The sequence below is a fragment of the Dromiciops gliroides genome, chromosome 6 (assembly GCF_019393635.1).
Source record: "Dromiciops gliroides isolate mDroGli1 chromosome 6, mDroGli1.pri, whole genome shotgun sequence".
Classification (NCBI taxonomy): Eukaryota; Metazoa; Chordata; class Mammalia; order Microbiotheria; family Microbiotheriidae; genus Dromiciops; species Dromiciops gliroides.
The window spans coordinates 8,412,786-8,430,217 of NC_057866.1; the positions used below are offsets into that span (position 1 = coordinate 8,412,786).

At 47.0% G+C, this 17,432-nt stretch overlaps 1 protein-coding gene across 1 annotated transcript in view; it reads right to left on the reverse strand.

Annotated features, from left to right (window-relative positions):
* The window catches only part of C6H11orf80 (chromosome 6 C11orf80 homolog), an 89,388-nt gene that overhangs the window by 18,050 nt on the left and 53,906 nt on the right, over nt 1-17,432 (reverse strand). The window contains exons 5-9 of the mRNA XM_043970571.1: nt 15,130-15,185; nt 14,846-14,917; nt 10,599-10,791; nt 5,682-5,829; nt 3,719-3,877 (exon numbers count right to left, since the gene is read on the reverse strand). Of these exons, the coding sequence (XP_043826506.1) occupies nt 3,719-3,877; nt 5,682-5,829; nt 10,599-10,791; nt 14,846-14,917; nt 15,130-15,185 (628 nt within the window). The remainder of the gene's footprint in view (nt 1-3,718; nt 3,878-5,681; nt 5,830-10,598; nt 10,792-14,845; nt 14,918-15,129; nt 15,186-17,432) is intronic.

Genomic DNA, 17,432 nt, shown 5'->3' on the forward strand with positions numbered 1-17,432 from the left:
AATTCCCCATTCAACAAAATCTTTTGGGAAAACAAGAAAGTAGTCTGGCAAAAACTAGGTGTAGACCTATATCACACCAAGATAAGCTCAACAGGACCCATGATTGAGACCTAAAGGTGACATCATAAGCAAATTAGTGAAGCACAGAAGAAATTATCTGTCAGACCTCTCATGATCAAACAAGAGATAGAGAGGTTCACAGGAGGTAAAAATGGACAATTTTGACTAAATAAAATTTAAAAGTTTTTGTACAAATGCAATCAATAAAGGTAAAATTAAAAGAGCAACAAGAACCTGGAGAGAAAAAAATCTTTGCAGCAAGTTTCTTTGAAAATGATATGTAGGAGGGGGCAGCTAGGTGGCACAGTGGATAAAGCACCAGCCCTGGATTCAGGAGGATCTGAGTTCAAATCCAGCCTCAGACACTTGACACTTACTAGTTGTGTGACCTTGGGCAAGTCACTTAACCCTCATTGCCCTGCAGGGGGAAAAAAAGATATGTAGGGGAAAAAACATTTAAAATAAAAATTTTAAAAAAATGATATGTAGGGAAGTGAGCCAAATTTATAAGAATAAGAGTCATTTCCCCAACTGATAAATGGTTAAAAGATATGAATAGGCAAATTTTCAGAGGAAGAAATACAAGCAATCAATTGCCATATGAAAAATGCTCTAAATCACTAATAAATAAATACAAATTAAAATGACTGTAAGGCACCATTTCACACCCATCAGCTTCGTTAACATGACAGAAAAGGAAAATGATAAATGCTGGAGAGAATAAGGGAAGACAGATCCATTAATGCACCGTTGGTAAAGCTGTAAAATGTCGAATCATTCCGGAAAGCAATTTGGAACTATGCCTAAAAATCTATTAAACTGCATAACCTTTGACCCAGCAATACCTCTACTAGGTCTGCTCACCAAAGAGATCAAAGACAGCTCAAAGTGTACCCAGATGTACAAAAATATTTATAACAGCTTCTTGTGGTGGCAAAGAATTTCAAATTGAGGGAATACAAATCAATTGGGGAATAGCTAAATAAGTGATGGTATATGACTGTGATGGTGTACTCTTGTGCCGTAAGAAATGATAAAGAGAATGGTTTCAGAAAAACTTGGAAGACCTATATGAACTGATACAATGTGAAATGAGCAGAACCAGGAAAAGAAGCTATATCATAATGGCAGTATTGTAATGCTCATCACACTTTGAAAGGGAGAAGGATAATAAATATTTATATAGCGCCTACTAGGTGTCAGACGCTGTCTACTCTACAAATATTGTCTCATTTCATCCATACAACCACAGTGCAAGGCAGGTGCTGTTATTATGCTCATTTTACAGTTGAGGAAACTGAGGCACACAGCTGTTAAGTGACTTGCTCAAGGACTTACTGCTAGTAAATGTCTGAGACTAGATCTGAATTTGGGTCTCCCTGACTTGAAGGTCAGAGCTCTTTCAAAAAAGTTTGAAAGATTTAATGAACTCCAATCAACACAATGACCAACCCCACCTTTCCAAATGATTCATGATGAAACATGCCTTCTACCTCCAAAGAAAGAGCTGGTGGACTCAGAATACAAATTGAAGCCTATTTTCTTCTCTGGGTATTGGGAGGTTTTGTGGGGGGGGAGGGGGTTGTTTTTTGGGGGTTTTTTTGGACAGGACTAATGTGGCAATTTGTTTTGCATGATGATATATATTTATAAGAAGTTCTATTTTTCTTGCCTTCTCAATGGGTGGAAAAAAGGGAGGAATAAGGGAGAGGATTTAGAACAGAAAATAAAATAAAAGTGAATCTTTTAAAAAGTCACAGGGCTGGTGAGTTACGGGGGAGACAGGGAGCCTGCGGAGCAAGGTCGTGAGGGAGGACAGGAATGGCTAAAGAGCAGCATAGGAGTTCAGCTCTTACCAGCCAGCAGCCCAGAGCCCCAGGGCAGAGGCTGGCAGGGAGATGGTGACCACTCTTAGCATGTATTAGTACAGCACCTGACACCTACTGGGTGCTGGATTGTTGACTGGTTAGTGAACAGGCTAAGGAGCCCCTTCCTCCTAGCTTTGGACCTCCAAGAGTTCTGGCACTTCTTGTAATACCAAGAACAGGCACATCCTAACAAAGAGGACTGGTGATTCCCAAGAACTCAGGCTCCAAGTGCTGGCACTTGCCTGGGCTTGGATGGGCTCTTCTTCCCTCCTCAGAGGGAAGGCTTATGAAGTGCTTCAGGATCTGTTGTGTGAGTCGTAGGGGCTAGCCACACCCTGGCTCTAATAATTATAGATGGCTGAATCTTATCATCGACCTGAAAATGGCCCTGGTGAATAGCACTCCCAGAATCACAAAAACTTGGAGTTGTCTTGGACCTCAGAAGTCTCCCTCAAGCCCTCATTTTATAGAGAAGGAAATGATTACAAGGTTATACAACCGTTAGGTTGTAGCAGGACCTGAACCCAGGACTTCTGACTCCAAGTCCAACATTATTTCCTTCTAACTATGAGGCTTCTCCCCTCTCTTAAGCGCACAACCTGTGTCTGAAGGCCACTTGGCCAAGACCTTGGGCAGGCTCCCCACTGCAGGCCACACAACGGAAGAGGATCGGAGCTGACTGATGCCCATGTCTCTGCTGGGCACACACCACACACAAGTCCGAAATGAGGACTACTTCACCCTTTCTAGGCAAAGGCCAAAGCAGGTGTCTACATATCCCAGAACGAAGCATTTACCTTGGTCCTGATGGGCCCTCCCTCCCAAAGGGAGTGACCCTGGGGGCCTTTGCAGAGACAAAAGCCTGCACCCAAGTAGGGGGCACCCATTTCAGCAGCAGGAGAAATACACTCACAGATTTCAGGATCTCTGATCTTATCAGAGGGGATCCTTGCTCCACCAACACAGATCCTAACCCTCTCTAAAACCCAGCAGAAAATCTCAGTCGCTGTGAATGAAACACACCTCCCCAGCACCGACCTGACGGTGAACCTCTGTGAGTTTGGCAAGACTGGTCTTCAGCCAACAGGATAAGAATCTGGCACAAACCTGTACTTGAAACCGTTGTAACTTACCATAGGAGCAGAGGCTAAAAGTCAGAAGAAACTTGAGCAGTCAATGAACTCGCCTCCCTCATTTTACTGAGCAGGAAATGGGTGTCGAAAGGGGCCAGTTCACCTCCCCAGGCTAACACAGGTAGTATCTAAGGCAGGATTTGAACCCAGGTCTTTTTCACGTCAACAAGCACGGATTAAGCCCTGACTCTATGCCAGACACTGCTAAGTGTTGGGGATTCAAATAAAAGAAAAAAAAGTCCCTGCTTCCAAGAGCACATAGTCTAATGGTGGGGGGTGGGGAAAAGAGGGGCAACACACCGACAGCTGTGCACAATCCAGCTCTCCACAGGATAAAAGAGGGGGAGTCTCAGAGGGAGGGCACTAAGATGAGGGAGGACTGCTCCACACCTATGCTGCCTCTGGCACTGGCATGGAAGGCATGGGAGTAGGGCTTCAGAGGATGCTAGACAGCTAGACCTGGAAATACACAGGAATTTAAGGATTGTGTCCAAGAGCATTATTTTTCAAAACGCTTGAGAAAAGTTGATTTAATTCACTTAGAGATGTTGACTTGCTGCGTAAGGTCCATGCTTCAAGCAATCCTCGATCAGGATCCTCAGGACATTTCACTGCTAAAGCCTTCATCAGTAATGGACAGTACTGATCTCCACCTACCCCAGGCCTCTGTCAAATCGGCTGGAAACCCACTGTGGAAATCTACCAGGAGAAAGAGCAGCAGAGCTTGCTTCTCTGTGTCCGCCAAGTCCTCCAAGTCTGGGGGCTGGCTCCTCCCATGGGACTCAATCCAATAACTCACATCAGGAAGCACCAAATCTAAAAGATAAGATATTATGTAATATTTTAGGATAAGCAAAGTTTTCAGATGTTCCAGGGCTAAAAAGTCTGTCCTGGGAATGAAGTTTACAGGGACTGGGAAACAGAAATATGGAGACAAGGCTGCATCCTTTCTAGTTTCTGCATCTAGAAAGTAAAGTCAGTAATGCCTTACCTGGCAGAATTCATGCAGAACAACAAAGTCACTTGGCACAGAAAACCGGACAGGCCTAACGCAGTTATGGCAGCAGGGCCCCCCAGAATATAGCCATAAAAGCCCAAAATCCTACCCAAGGATCCTGGCCATAAACCCCAGAATTGTGCAGGATCCGAAAACCTTCCCCAATATGGTTTATGTCCTGGAACTGAATAAGTTTCAGGCTAACTAGGAGACAATTGAGAGAAGCCACACACACTGGAAAAGGGGAAAAACCAGAAAGTGTGAGAATAGATATTAAAGGAGAAAAGCCCCTGGGATTTGCTTAACTGACATCTGTCATCAAACCCTTTCGCAAGGCTGTTCTTCTGAGATGTGGAGAGCTACCCGCCTCTCAGGGGGCCTGTGACCAAACAGCCATCCACGAGTCACAAAATCCATGAACTTTATTCTCTAGAACCTTCATTTCATTCTGAAATAGCAGAAAAACTATGGGGAAAATGGTTTCCTCCATAGGATCACTTCTCCGTCTAGGCTTCTGCCTGGCACTTTTGGACACTGCTTTTCCTTCCTCAGCATGACAACAAATCTGGGATCTCTCTCTCCTGCTGGTCACCATGATCTGCTGGCTCCAACTGTCCCAGCTCCCCTCAAGTTCAGGTGGTTAGAATGTACAGAATATTGAAGCTAAGAACTCTGAAGTCTCCCTGAGCCAGCCAGTTCACTTCCATATTTCCATTACTCAGGAGTATTTGATAGCTCACTCAGCTTTAATCAGAGGGACATACAGACTTCCATGCCTGCATGGAGTTAACTGATTACACAAACATAACCAGCAGATGCAAACTCCAGCTATTAATAGTAAAAAACACTGTAATGCCACCTTGCATTTGATCTGTTTGGCTCTGGTAGGACCCTCTCACATGGGCTGCCTCCCTTTCAGGCTCATAACCAGCTGCTGTGACCCCAGAGGACTGCTCAAAATGGCACCACAAGTCATAGGGGTTCAGAGCTTAAAGAGAACACAGAGGCATCTGGGCTGACTCAGATATGGCCAAGGAGGCTCCCCCCCAACCCCACTGGCGCGTGGTCCTCCAGGCTCTATCTGAACACCTATCAGGGGAGAGGAGGATGAGAAGCCTAATGCCCCCCTTCCCCCCACTGGAGGCAGCCCCTTTGGCTTCTGGACCTCTCTAGTCACTTCAACACTGTTCCTGACATCCAGTCCCATCTCCTTTTCTGTACCTTCTCCCCATTGCTCCTGGGTCCTCTACTTGACGGCTCCTTTCCTCGAAAGGATATGGGCTCCCTGAATTCTCCAGAGCTGGAGATCAGAGCAGATGTGACAAGGCTCTTGTAGCAAGCCCCAAAAGAGGATGAAGGCCCACGGACTCTCCCCACAGTAAGTGAAAGCAGCCACGGAAGTGGATGGTGGACTAATGCTGGGCTAGTGCCACACTGACTAGAATTTGATACGCTTTGACTCCCGCCATTTCATTTCGCCGTTTGCTTCAAGTGGGTGCCCTAAGCCAGTCTTCTTTACCCAACACGCCAAAGGCACCAGGCTCTACTTTTGCCCACAGGGGCCATCCATGACTCCTCCCTCCCTTCTCACCATCTCTGGGTTTTTTCAAGAGTGAGCTATACCTTCTTGCAAACCGACATTCGAGCTGGGTGCTGCGCACAAGTGATGTTTCTTCCAGTCAAACAGGTAGGAATCATCACTGAAGACACTTAATGGATGCTCCTGATTTGGAAATACGAGAGGCAGACCTGAAGGCCCGTACAGAAATACATAGAGTGGCTAAAGAAAAATACCGAACTTAGATTTCTAAGATCCCAGTGTTAAGTGGGTGACAGCAAATACAGCCACACCCTGGTCCATACTTCGAGTGGATTAACTGTGCAGTGGGGGCCGCTAGGTGGCGCAGTGTATAGAGCATGGGCCCTGGAGTCAGGAGGACCTGAGTTCAAATCCAGCCTCAGACACTTAACACTCACTAGCTGTGTGACCCTGGGCAAGTCACTTAACCCCAACTGCCTCACTAAAAAAAAAAAAAAAAAAGATTAACTGTGCAAATATAAGACTTAACCTCTTCAGGCCTCAGTTTCCCCATCTAAAAATGGGTCTGAGTTCTGATATCCCTATCGGTTGGTAGTCCTCGTTCTAGGCTTCCCTCCAGTGCTGACATTTTGTGGTTCTGTGACTCTGGGTGGAGCTGCACCACTCTGCACGAGGCCTTTCCCCAAGTACTGGGAAGATGTGGCCTCCCAAAGACCATCAGGACTTTGGGGCTCAAGGTGAGACAGTCACTAAGACCCCGGCGTTTTCTCCAGGAGCGTCCCTCACGTGTGCCTAGGGAAGAACCAGCCCGATGCTCTTGTCCTTGGCACTGTCTTCCTTGTGCCATGAAATACAGACTAGAAGGATTGAGACTCTCCCCCTTATCCGCCTCTCGGGGTTTCTTAAAGAATGAGCTTAGAAAAAGGTGCTTCCCGTGATGGTCATCAAGCTTGGCCGTCAGCCAGAGCAACATCATAAACATGAAAATGTAGGGCAGGACAGTGGGAGGCAGTCGCTGGAGGTGAGGGCACTTGCCCTAATCCCAGGAGAAAAGGACATTTGAATGAGTCATGAAAACTTCAAACAGTTTGGGGCCAGGTGATCCAGTGACCACATATGCAGAAGTGAACCAGGTGAGGCAAAAGGCCTTGGGACTCTGTGGGCAAGGAAGCCTCACCCTTGGACAAGGCTTTCCAAATTGGTGGGGTCTAAGAAAGCTTGGCCTCTGAAAGCCCCCACCCTGCCCCCACCCCCCTGCTCTCTCTCACACACACACACACACACACACACACACACACACACACACACACACACGCACACGCGCACACACACGCGCGCACACACACACACACACACACACACACCCCAAGGCCTGGGGGTCCTTCTTTCTCTGACGTCTGAAAATCAGACTGGGCCCCTTTTAGCTAAAGACATTTTACTTGGACTTGAATTTAGTCAGTTTTAGCAATGCCCTGAGACACTGCCAGAATCTGGGCCCAGGCTCAGATCGACACCATCATCTGAACCTCTGTTTCAATCACTTCTAAAAGAACCCAATGCCCCAGAAGTCTCAAGAAGCAGAACTTTCTTGAGCCTCGAGACAAGGGCTGGTCTAGACTCCCAAGCTGTTCAAATAGCTCTCTGGGTGACGTGGTTTGGGTCTGGGCTCAGAGGGAGTGAACACACAGATACCAGGGAGTGTACCCACCCCACCCCACCAACCTGTTTCACAAGAGTTGGGAGAAAGGCTGTGCATTTTCCAGGAACACAGATGCTCTCTTTCCAGGTTCTGCCTCCAGCCCAGCCCTCTATGAGTAAGTCAGCCTTCTTCTGGCTAAAAGTACCAGCCTAGCTGGCAGCTAGGTAGCACAGTAGATAAAGAGCTAGCCCTCAAGTTGGGAGGACCTGAGTTCAAATTTCACCTCAGACACTTCCTAGCTGTGTGACCCTGGGCAAGTCACTTAACTCCAATCACCTTAAACATCCGGAGCCATCTCCAGTTGTCCTGATAATATATTTTGCCACTGGACCCAGATGGCTCTGGAGGAAAAAGTGAGGCTGGTGACTGCACAACCCTTCCTCAATTAAACCCAATTCATTACAAGTCATGACGTCTGTCATGGTCCTCTTGGAGAATGAAGGACAAACAACAACAATAACAATCAGGCTAGATAGACAAATCCATGTCCACCTGGCATGAAAGCCCATCACTCCCACTTTAACCAGAAGAGAATGGCTGCACGGATATCTGCCAAGGGCTCTCTCTTAAGACACTAGACTGTTCTTTCTTTTCTTTTTTTGCTTGGTGGGGGGGGCGGGGCAGGGCAATGAGGGTTAAGTGACTTGCCCAGGGTGACACAGCCAGTGTCAAGTGTCTGAGGCCAGATTTGAATTCAGGTCCTTTTGAATTCCTCAGGGCCAGTGCTTTAACCACTGTGCCACCTAGCTGCCCCCTTTTCTTTCTTTTCATTTTTTAAGACACTGGACTGTTGAAGGGGCACATACCTTGAGCTGGTTAGAGCCCCTTGGTGCCTGCAGAGAGCCAGTCCCGCAGTGACTGGGCAGTTACTCTCAGCATCTATAGGGCAAAAGAGCTGCCTATTTAAACCGAGTCCCACAGCACTTGTGTTTCCTGGAAAAGAGGAGCTGGAAACCTTGTTCCTTGTACTACTCAGTGTTCCTCATCCAAGGACCATGGGCTAGATTCCTCCTGGAGCCGTCTCAGGCTTCTTTTGTAAGACAACCGACAGCTACTGTGTAGCTCAGAGTGTTTCCCTTCTGCCTGCAGTGTGGACGCCAAGAGCCATGATCAGGCCAAATATAGTCAGCTCAGCTCAACTCCTCCCAAATACCTTGGAGCTTTGACTCCCCAGGCTTCCCTTAGACAGGCTGTTCCCATTTTATCTTGACTGTCCTATTTTACATTCTGTAAGATAGTTTTAATTCTGTACGCTTCCTGGGTCCTCAAACCCTCCCTGAAGACCTTGACCTCTCACCCCCTGCTGGTTTTTGCAGCCATTTTCATGATGTTGGCCCGTGTATGGCCCAATGACCCCCCAAGAAGAATTTCTGAAGGCTCATCCCTTCCCAATTTCCCCCTGAGGACGCCAATGCCACAAAGTCATCAACACCATCATTTCCCTTCCCTCTTGGGCTAGCTTCTGGGTGGTAGCAGCAGCCAACCATGCCATCTTCAAGCCAACCCTCAGGAGATCCAGGTGGATGGTGGCCCACTTCTTCTTGCCATCCCCTGCTCCTGCTCCAGGTCCAGTCCTGAGTCCTGGACCAGGTCACAAGCTGTTAGCCAGTCTTCTCTCCTACTGCTTTTTACCTTCTAATCTAGGCCACAGAGAACAAGAAACTCTTTTCTAACCCTAAAGGGTAATCTTCTCAGACACCTGACACTTACTAGCTATGTGACCCTGGGCAAGTCACTTAACCCTCATTGCCCCGTTAAAAAAAAAAAAAGTAATCTTACTCTGAAATCCCCAGGGCCTGCTCGCTGCCTTCTGGGTCAAATCAGAATTTCTCCCATGAACATTTTTAAATGTTCCTCCCTCTCATCCTTGTAGCTGCCCTCATTCTCTACTATCCTCAGGTTCCAATTCTCAGCTTTTCTTGGGCAAACCTGAATGCCAGGCAAGTTGGAGTTTGCTGAACTGCCCAGGGAGAGCTGATTGTTAAATTTTTAGTACGAGCACTTACACTTCTGAAATCAGCCAATGCGACAAATTGGGGCTTGATTTATTAGGTGAGGGAGACAATGTTAATAATGCACAGGATACTTAATAATGGATGAATTGGTGGCGAGCCGGTGCCCCGAGCCACACACCCTGGTCACGCCTCCAGGCACCTCCCTCACTTCTGTGTCTGAGCTTTTTCACAAACCACTTCAAAGAATTATCTAACAGGAGAATGGGAATGAATGTTGGAGATAATATAGTCCAAGCCCCTCACTGTAATAAAATGAATAACTTGCATTAATACAGTGCTTTAAGATCTGCTAGGCACATTAGTGACCTGTATGATGTAAGTCAAAGAGGTGACATGTCCTACCACGGTCACACAGTTCCTTGCAGCTGGAAACACTGCTTTAAGTTCACACAATATCATAAGGCTCTAAAAATGCTGTTGATTATTTGTAAGTTCTCAAAGCCTTCGACAGAAGCACTCCCCAGAAACTGTCAGTGGGCCCAATGTTGTTCTCAAGAGGTCCTTTGACCAATCCCTCCAGTTTCATATCCCAGCCCACCCATAACCTTCTCACACATAGGAGATGCTTAATAAAGGCTCACTGACTGGTCCAGAGAAGATCTCAGGAAAATCTCTACAAAAATAGAAAATATTGACATTGCCTTTAAAAATGGTTCTTAAAAAGTGATTATTTAAAGGCAAGTCATAAATAAAAAATGAAATGTTGACTTGCCTGTCCACATTGAGTCTTTGGCCTCATGAGGGAGCCACTCAATGCGTATAGATCAGCTAAGACCTGGAGATGACACGGGATAGTTTTGGACAGTTTTCCTACTTGCATTAAAAGCAGGCCTAACAAAGCACCACCAGTGGTGATGTACTGTGTCCCACTAAGCCCAAGGCATGTGGACTCCAGAGCCAGAACAGCGAGGCCCGCTTCCCTGGCTACTGCCACACCCTTCCATGGCACGGCTTCCCTGTTAGGCCACATTTAAGTGGGAATAATTTTCCGTGTCCTAGGGACGTGGGATAATGTAAAAAAAAAGGATCTGAAATGATTTCGATGTGGTCTTAGAGAAAGGCTGTTGAGTCCCAAGTGAGACGCCCTTCTCCTCACCACTCTCCACTAAGGCCCGTGTTCCTTGCCCCGCCGCACAGGGAGGAAGGATTGCACCAGAACACCAGAAGCAGGTCCAGGTTTCATGCCGTGTGAGTGTCTAAAATGCAGGTGCTGGTGGCCTTGTCAGGCCTGGGAGGACAGATGGACTGCCAGAGACAGTCTGACCTTAGCATCATTAAAAGGATATAAAGGCTTTGGAGATCCTGGTAGTCTGGCTGGCGTGAAGCTTGCAGCAATGACACAGAGCAGCTGCTGGAGTGAGGGTCAGTTCCCCCCATAAGCCCATGTCGGCTCCCTCATCAGGAATGAAGAGCACAACTGGCTGCCCCAGCACAGGGTGGATTCGGCTGCAGACTCGCTGAGCCCCAGGAGATCCTGGCCTAGTGACACAGAAAACAGGAACGGCAACTTGTAGGGCGTTTTTCCCCTAAAGAAATGGCTAAAAGAAACCTCACCATTAGTGAAGCCCCCTCTAGCCACTGACACACACACACACACACACACACACACACACACTCACTCAAATACACACATACATATACTCACACCCTCACATACACAGGCACACACTCACACGCATATACTCACACCCTCGCTCACACACACATATACTCACACCCTCACATACACAGGCACACACACACTCATATACACATATACTCACACCCTCACATACACAGGCACACACACACTCATATACACATATACTCACACCCTCACATACACAGGCACACACACACTCACACACATATACTCACACCCTCACATACACAGGCACACACACACTCATATACACATATACTCACACCCTCACATACACAGGCACACACACACTCATATACACATATACTCACACCCTCACATACACAGGCACACACTCACATACATATATACTCACACCCTCACATACACAGGCACACACACACTCACACACATATACTCACACCCTCACATACACAGGCACACACACACTCATATACACATATACTCACACCCTCACATACACAGGCACACAAACACTCACACACATAAACTCACACCCTCACATACACAGGCACACACTCACACACATATATACTCACACCCTCACATACACAGGCACACACACACTCATACACATATACTCACACCCTCACATACACAGGCACACACACACTCACACCCTCACATACACAGGCACACACACACTCACACACATAAAATCACACCCTCACATACACAGGCACACACTCACACACATATATACTCACACCCTCACATACACAGGCACACACACACTCACACACATAAACTCATACCCTCACATACACAGGCACACACTCACACACATATATACTCACACCCTCACATACACAGGCACACACACACTCATACACATATACTCACACCCTCACATACACAGGCACACACACACACTCACACCCTCACATACACAGGCACACACTCACATGCATATATACTCATACCCTCACATACACAGGCACACACACTCACACACAGGCATATATTCACACAAGCACACTTAAGACACATTCCACTTTCTCTGCCTCTACTTGGTTCTAGGGCTAGGTGACTCTGCTCCCTACCTGGGGTAGTGCCAAATCACAGGTAAACAGATTTTTTTTGAGGTAAGGTCTGCACTAGATGTCCTCTGAGGTCCCCCCCACCTCGGAGTTCCTATGACCTTAGTGCCTGTTTCTCCAGTACCACCAGCAGCGTCCCTTTACCAAAAGGAATGTTTGTCATCTCTCCCACCAGCTTAATGATTTCAAGGAGAGACAGTCAGTTGGGTGGTTTCCATGAGCACATACGACCGTATCATGTAACCATGGAGTCAGGCTTGGGAAAGCCCCTGAAATAATTTTGTCTACACAGCACACGCCCTCAGCCCAGATGCTTTTTATATCACTGGGAAAATTCCACTTCCTAAGAACAGTAGGGTAAGCCAGGCCATCTTCTCTCCCCAGGAAGAATCACGTAGAAGGTGAAATTAGGTGGTTACTGAGCCACTAACAGGTATGTCCTATAGAGGGAAATATCACCAAGCCCCTTTCTTCCTTCTCTAAACCAATGATTCAGAATATATCCCACCAAACATTTTCCCCTCAGCAGTGGATCAAATAAACCCTTTCCTCTTGATTGCCTTGAGTCAGTTAAGTTAGGAGAAAACTTGTGGTTCAGACCTGAGAACCCCAAGGGTTTCTGGGAAGGGAGGGGAGGGCAACAGGCATTGATACAGCACCTACTATGTGCCAGGCACCAAGCTAAGTACCTTGAAAATATCTCATTTGGTCCTTACAACAACCTTGCAAGGCAGGTGCTATTATTATCCCCATTTTGCAGTAGAGGAAACTGAGGCAAACAGAGGGTAGATGATTTACTAATGGCTAGTAAGTATCTGAGATGAGCTCTGAACTCAGGACTTCCTGACTACAGGCCCAGAGCTCTATCCACAGTGTCACCTACCTGCCCCAACCCGGTGAGAACTGGTCCTGCTCTAAAAGGTTCTTGGGAAAGCAGATGTCACTACTAAATGAGAAGCTTGGTTCCCCTTTCTGGTGAGCCCAGGTAATCAGCTAAATTAAGGCTCCAGCTCTGCCCTCTCAAGAAATCCTAAGGCCAAATAAGATAGCTTTCTCAAGGCCTTAGGCCTTAATCAGGATCAGCCCAGACTGATCCTCATTCCCTCGTTCCCAGGTCTGCCCACAGGTATTTCTTTACCCCCAAAGATGAGCCAGAACCAACCAGCTCAAGAGGATGGACTTTAAGAGAGCAATCTGTCACTGAAAATGTCTTCTGACCTGGTCAGAACAGACTCCTGGTCTCCTTACACCAGCTTCAAGCGAGTCATATGGATGAGTTATTTGGGATTATTGGGTTGTTTGGATGGGTCTGTGATTTTACTGGGGGGAGAGAATTCTCCATGAGGAGATGCCAATGACGATCAGCAACTGTCCTTCAACTCATTATCGTAGAGCACTGTCTGGGGCGCTGAAGAATTAGGGGACTTGCCTAAGTAGACACAAGTAGCATGTCATGGGTGGCATTTGAAGCCCAGTCTTCCTGACTCTGAGTCTGGTTCCATCAACAGGGCGTGGGCTTAACTAGCAGAAGGGACTTCCTTTACACGAATGACACAGATGAAACTGTGTACATTTAACACTTGAATAATTTTCTGGGTGCAGACAAAAGACTACAGGAAATGATATATGTTGTTTGGTGCAAACGGTGCCTACATTTCTAATAAGAGATTAGAACAGCATTAATTTAATGTGAGAAACAATGTTTATAGGTTAAAAATGTTAAGGATGGGGCAGCTAGGTGGCACAGTGGATAAAGCACTGGCCTTGGATTCAGGAGGACCTGAGTTCAAATCCAGCCTCAGACACTTGACATTTAACTAGCTGTGTAACCCTGGGCAAGTCACTTAACCCTCATTGCCCTGCAAAAACAAAAACAAACCAAAAAAAAAAATGTTAAGGATTTGAAAACACCTTAGAAGGCACCTAGGACAGCTAAATGGTGCAGTGGATAGAGCACCAGGCCTGGCTTCAGAAGGACTCTTCTTACTGAGTTCAAATCTGGCCTCAGACGCTCACTAGCTGTGTGACCCTGGGCAAGTCACTTTACCCTGTTTGCCTCAGTTTCCTCATCTGTCAAATGAGCTGGAGAAGGAAACGGCAAAGCCCTCTAGGATCTCTGCCAAGAAAACCCCAAATGGGGTCATGAAGAGTCAGACATGACTAAAAATAACCAAATAAAACCAAATAGCAGTTATCTAGCTCAACCCCCTAATTTGATAGGGAGGTAAAGTAAGTTCCCCCAGGTCACTTGGAGACTCTGTCCAATACTCTGGGACTCCTGCTGGTCTAAGACTATGGGACAGAGCCGGGAATAGTGTTGGTAAAGCGTGAGTATGCCTTCATCTGACTTGTCTATGGTTCTCCAATTCCCTCCACAAAACATTGTATGCCTGCAGTGAATGTGTTACGGATGGGACATACATAGTGATTCTAGTCCTTAACCAGCCGTGACCTCATCAGTGGGCACATGCCCTCCGTGACTCTCAGCTGCCAGACATGAAAACTTCAGCCCCCGTGGCCAACACGATGTCCCTTTTCGAACTTAGCTCAGCAGGTCCTCACACAAGAGCCCAGACACATCTCTGCTGCATAGCTTTAAGAATAACACTCTCACCTCATACTGATAAATGTGATATAGCTGAGATTAGGGGTGAGAAGCTGGACTAAAAAGCCTTTGGGGTCACAGCCCAGATTGAAGATTCTCTAATTTACAGGGGGAGTCTTGGTAGACGGGAGGGCAGTGACTCAGAGGATGATTATCCAAGCTAAACCCTGGCTCATGAAGTCAAACTGCCCACAGACCTCCCTCTTTCCCAGGTCATGGAGGCACAACACAGAGCCTTTCCTTCACCTCATATAGTGGTGCTGACTGGTAAGCAAGCCGATCCCATTTCGAAGCTTCACCATGGGCTCCTTTTCTACCCTGGGAAGGACAGACACAAATCATGGTTCCAACAAGTCAAATCCCAGCTCCTCCCACATCTTGTTCAGGCTTACAGAAGAGGTTTCTGGCCTGTCCCCTCTGGGATCCCTTTCCATGCCCTGGTCAGGCTGGTGATGAGCTATGGGTGCAGGGACTTCATGTGTCAGGGCCATGAGAACCGGTGCCGCCTCTTCAGCCAGAAAAGGACTTACCCGAAGGTTTCCTTGGAGAGGACTCCATTCACCTTCACACAGAAATGAAATCTGACCTGCAAACAAATGAGGAACTAATTGTTGTTGTTGACATAAGAGAGGGAGGGCTGTGCAAAGTCACCAGCCTCACTCTCTCCCCCAGAGCCATTTGGGTCCAGTGGCACGATATACGTCAGGATGACTGGGGGTGGCCCCAATACAGTGGGACACCTTGGCTTTGTGATGAAATAATGGGATTTAGCAGATACTCAAAGACCCACCTGGAGATTAATCTAGACTGATTGAAAGTGAGAGTGATTGACTGCTGATTAAGCCTACTTCAAGTTACCTGGATTGTAATCACACCTGGCTATCCTTTAAGAAGGTATTGTTCTCAGAAACTAGACTGTGAACTCAACTTGAGAACACCTTCAAAGCCAACGGATTTGGATGACACCAACCAATCAGCTTGAAGCAGTGTGTAAGGCCCGCCTCTGTTCCAGACCTATAAAAAGCTTCCACAATCAGCTTGCTAGTGTGTTCCTGATTAAAGCAGGCTTGTGGAGGAGGACTGGAGGAAGAATCCAACCAGGCTGGAACTCTAGGCTAGACTGGTGCTGAAGCTTCTGATTTTTGGCAACCACAATTTAGATTTTAAACATCACAGCTTTTTAAGCTAAAGTCTTTCCCAGGTTTCAGTTTGCCTGAGGCAACACCCATTCAATGATTAAGACTAGGTAAGAAAGTGGTAAAGAGTGGACTTCTTTACCTAGTCAAAGAAAGGGGGCAGGGAGAGGGAGGGAGGGAGGGAGGGAGGGAGCAAGCAAGCAAAGGAAGGAAGGAAGGAAGGAAGGAAGGAAGGAAGGAAGGAAGGAAGGAAGGAAGGAAGGAAGGAAGGAAGGAAGGAAGGAAGGAAGCAAACCTGAGAGGGGAAGGTCCTCAGGGTTTCTGGCCAAACCGGAAGCAATTGCTATTTATACTCACTGAGTCATTAAGAGGCCAAACAATGGCCAACTAGCTGGAGTATTTAGCAACACGTCCCATCTTCGCCCATCACTGCACTCTTCCTCACAACCCAAAGCATTTCTAACCCAATCCAACAAAGTGCTACGTGCCAGGCACCGGGAATAAGAGGTTCAATGGGTGACAAGGAAGCCCCCGTGCAATCGTTTGAGAAGGCCAGAGAAATCTAAGAAAACGAAGGGCAGAAGCATTTATTTAGCGCCTGCTGTGTGTGAGGCTCTGAGCCAAGCGCTTCTTACAAATATGATCTCATCTGAGCCTCATGACCCCTCCACAAGGGGGGTGTTGTTAGCACCCACATTTTACATTTGAGGAAACTGAAGCAGACAGAGATTAAGGGCTGACGTGGGGCTTAGGATAACTCAGAAGAAGTTTCTCCTGGGAGAAGCAAAACCAAAGATGAGCAGAGAACAGGACAGACACATGGAAGAATCAAGGGACTATTACAGTTTAGACTGACCCACTAGATATCAGCACAGACACACCTAAGACGTCTGGGGAGAGAAAATTCTACAGCAGGAAAGTCAATTAGACACGGCTACTACCTGACTGGAGCTAGGAGACAAGAGAACCCCAAAAGTCAGGCCGATCATTTCAAAAAATCCCCCTCAACTCTCAGGAATATGAGAAGCATCCAGGCTTTCCCCACCCCCAAAAGGAACTTTCCACTTTTAGGTGGACACCTCAACTATCCTCTATAAAAGCTTTTGCCTTCCTTCTGTTCTGGGAGGAGAATGTTTCTAAACTTGCCTCCCCTTGAGGTGAAGCTGTTGACTTCTCTCTCAGTAACTTACCCCAGCACCAAATAAAAAACCATTTTAATTCTAACTGGACTGTGTGCTAGAGTGTCATTCTTTATTGAGGAATGCCTAATGCCCACTACTTCCCACCCCCTCCACAGGACCTTGCTCAGAGTCACATGGCTAGTAATTGTCTGAGGTGACAGTGAATGGATCTCCTTGACTTTAGGCCCACTGTTAAATTGGGGTAGGGCTGAGAGGAATCAGGAAAGACTTTCCATAGGAAGTGGAGCCTTGAAAGAAGTTAGAGATAGAAGGAGTACATTCCATGCACGGGAGGTAGCTTGTGCAAAGGCATCAAGAAGGGAGACTAGGTGCTGTGGAAATTTATTTTGATTTGGGGACCCTACCTTTGGGCTGAGATTAGAAAGCCTTAGGCCCTCAGGGTCTCTTCTGTGTGGGAGGTGCTGGTGCCCCTCCCCCTCTGCTTCAGCTGAGCCAAAAAGCCCCATGGGCTGTACAAGATGCTAGGTCAGACAGCTGGGGGAAAAAAAGCTCCCA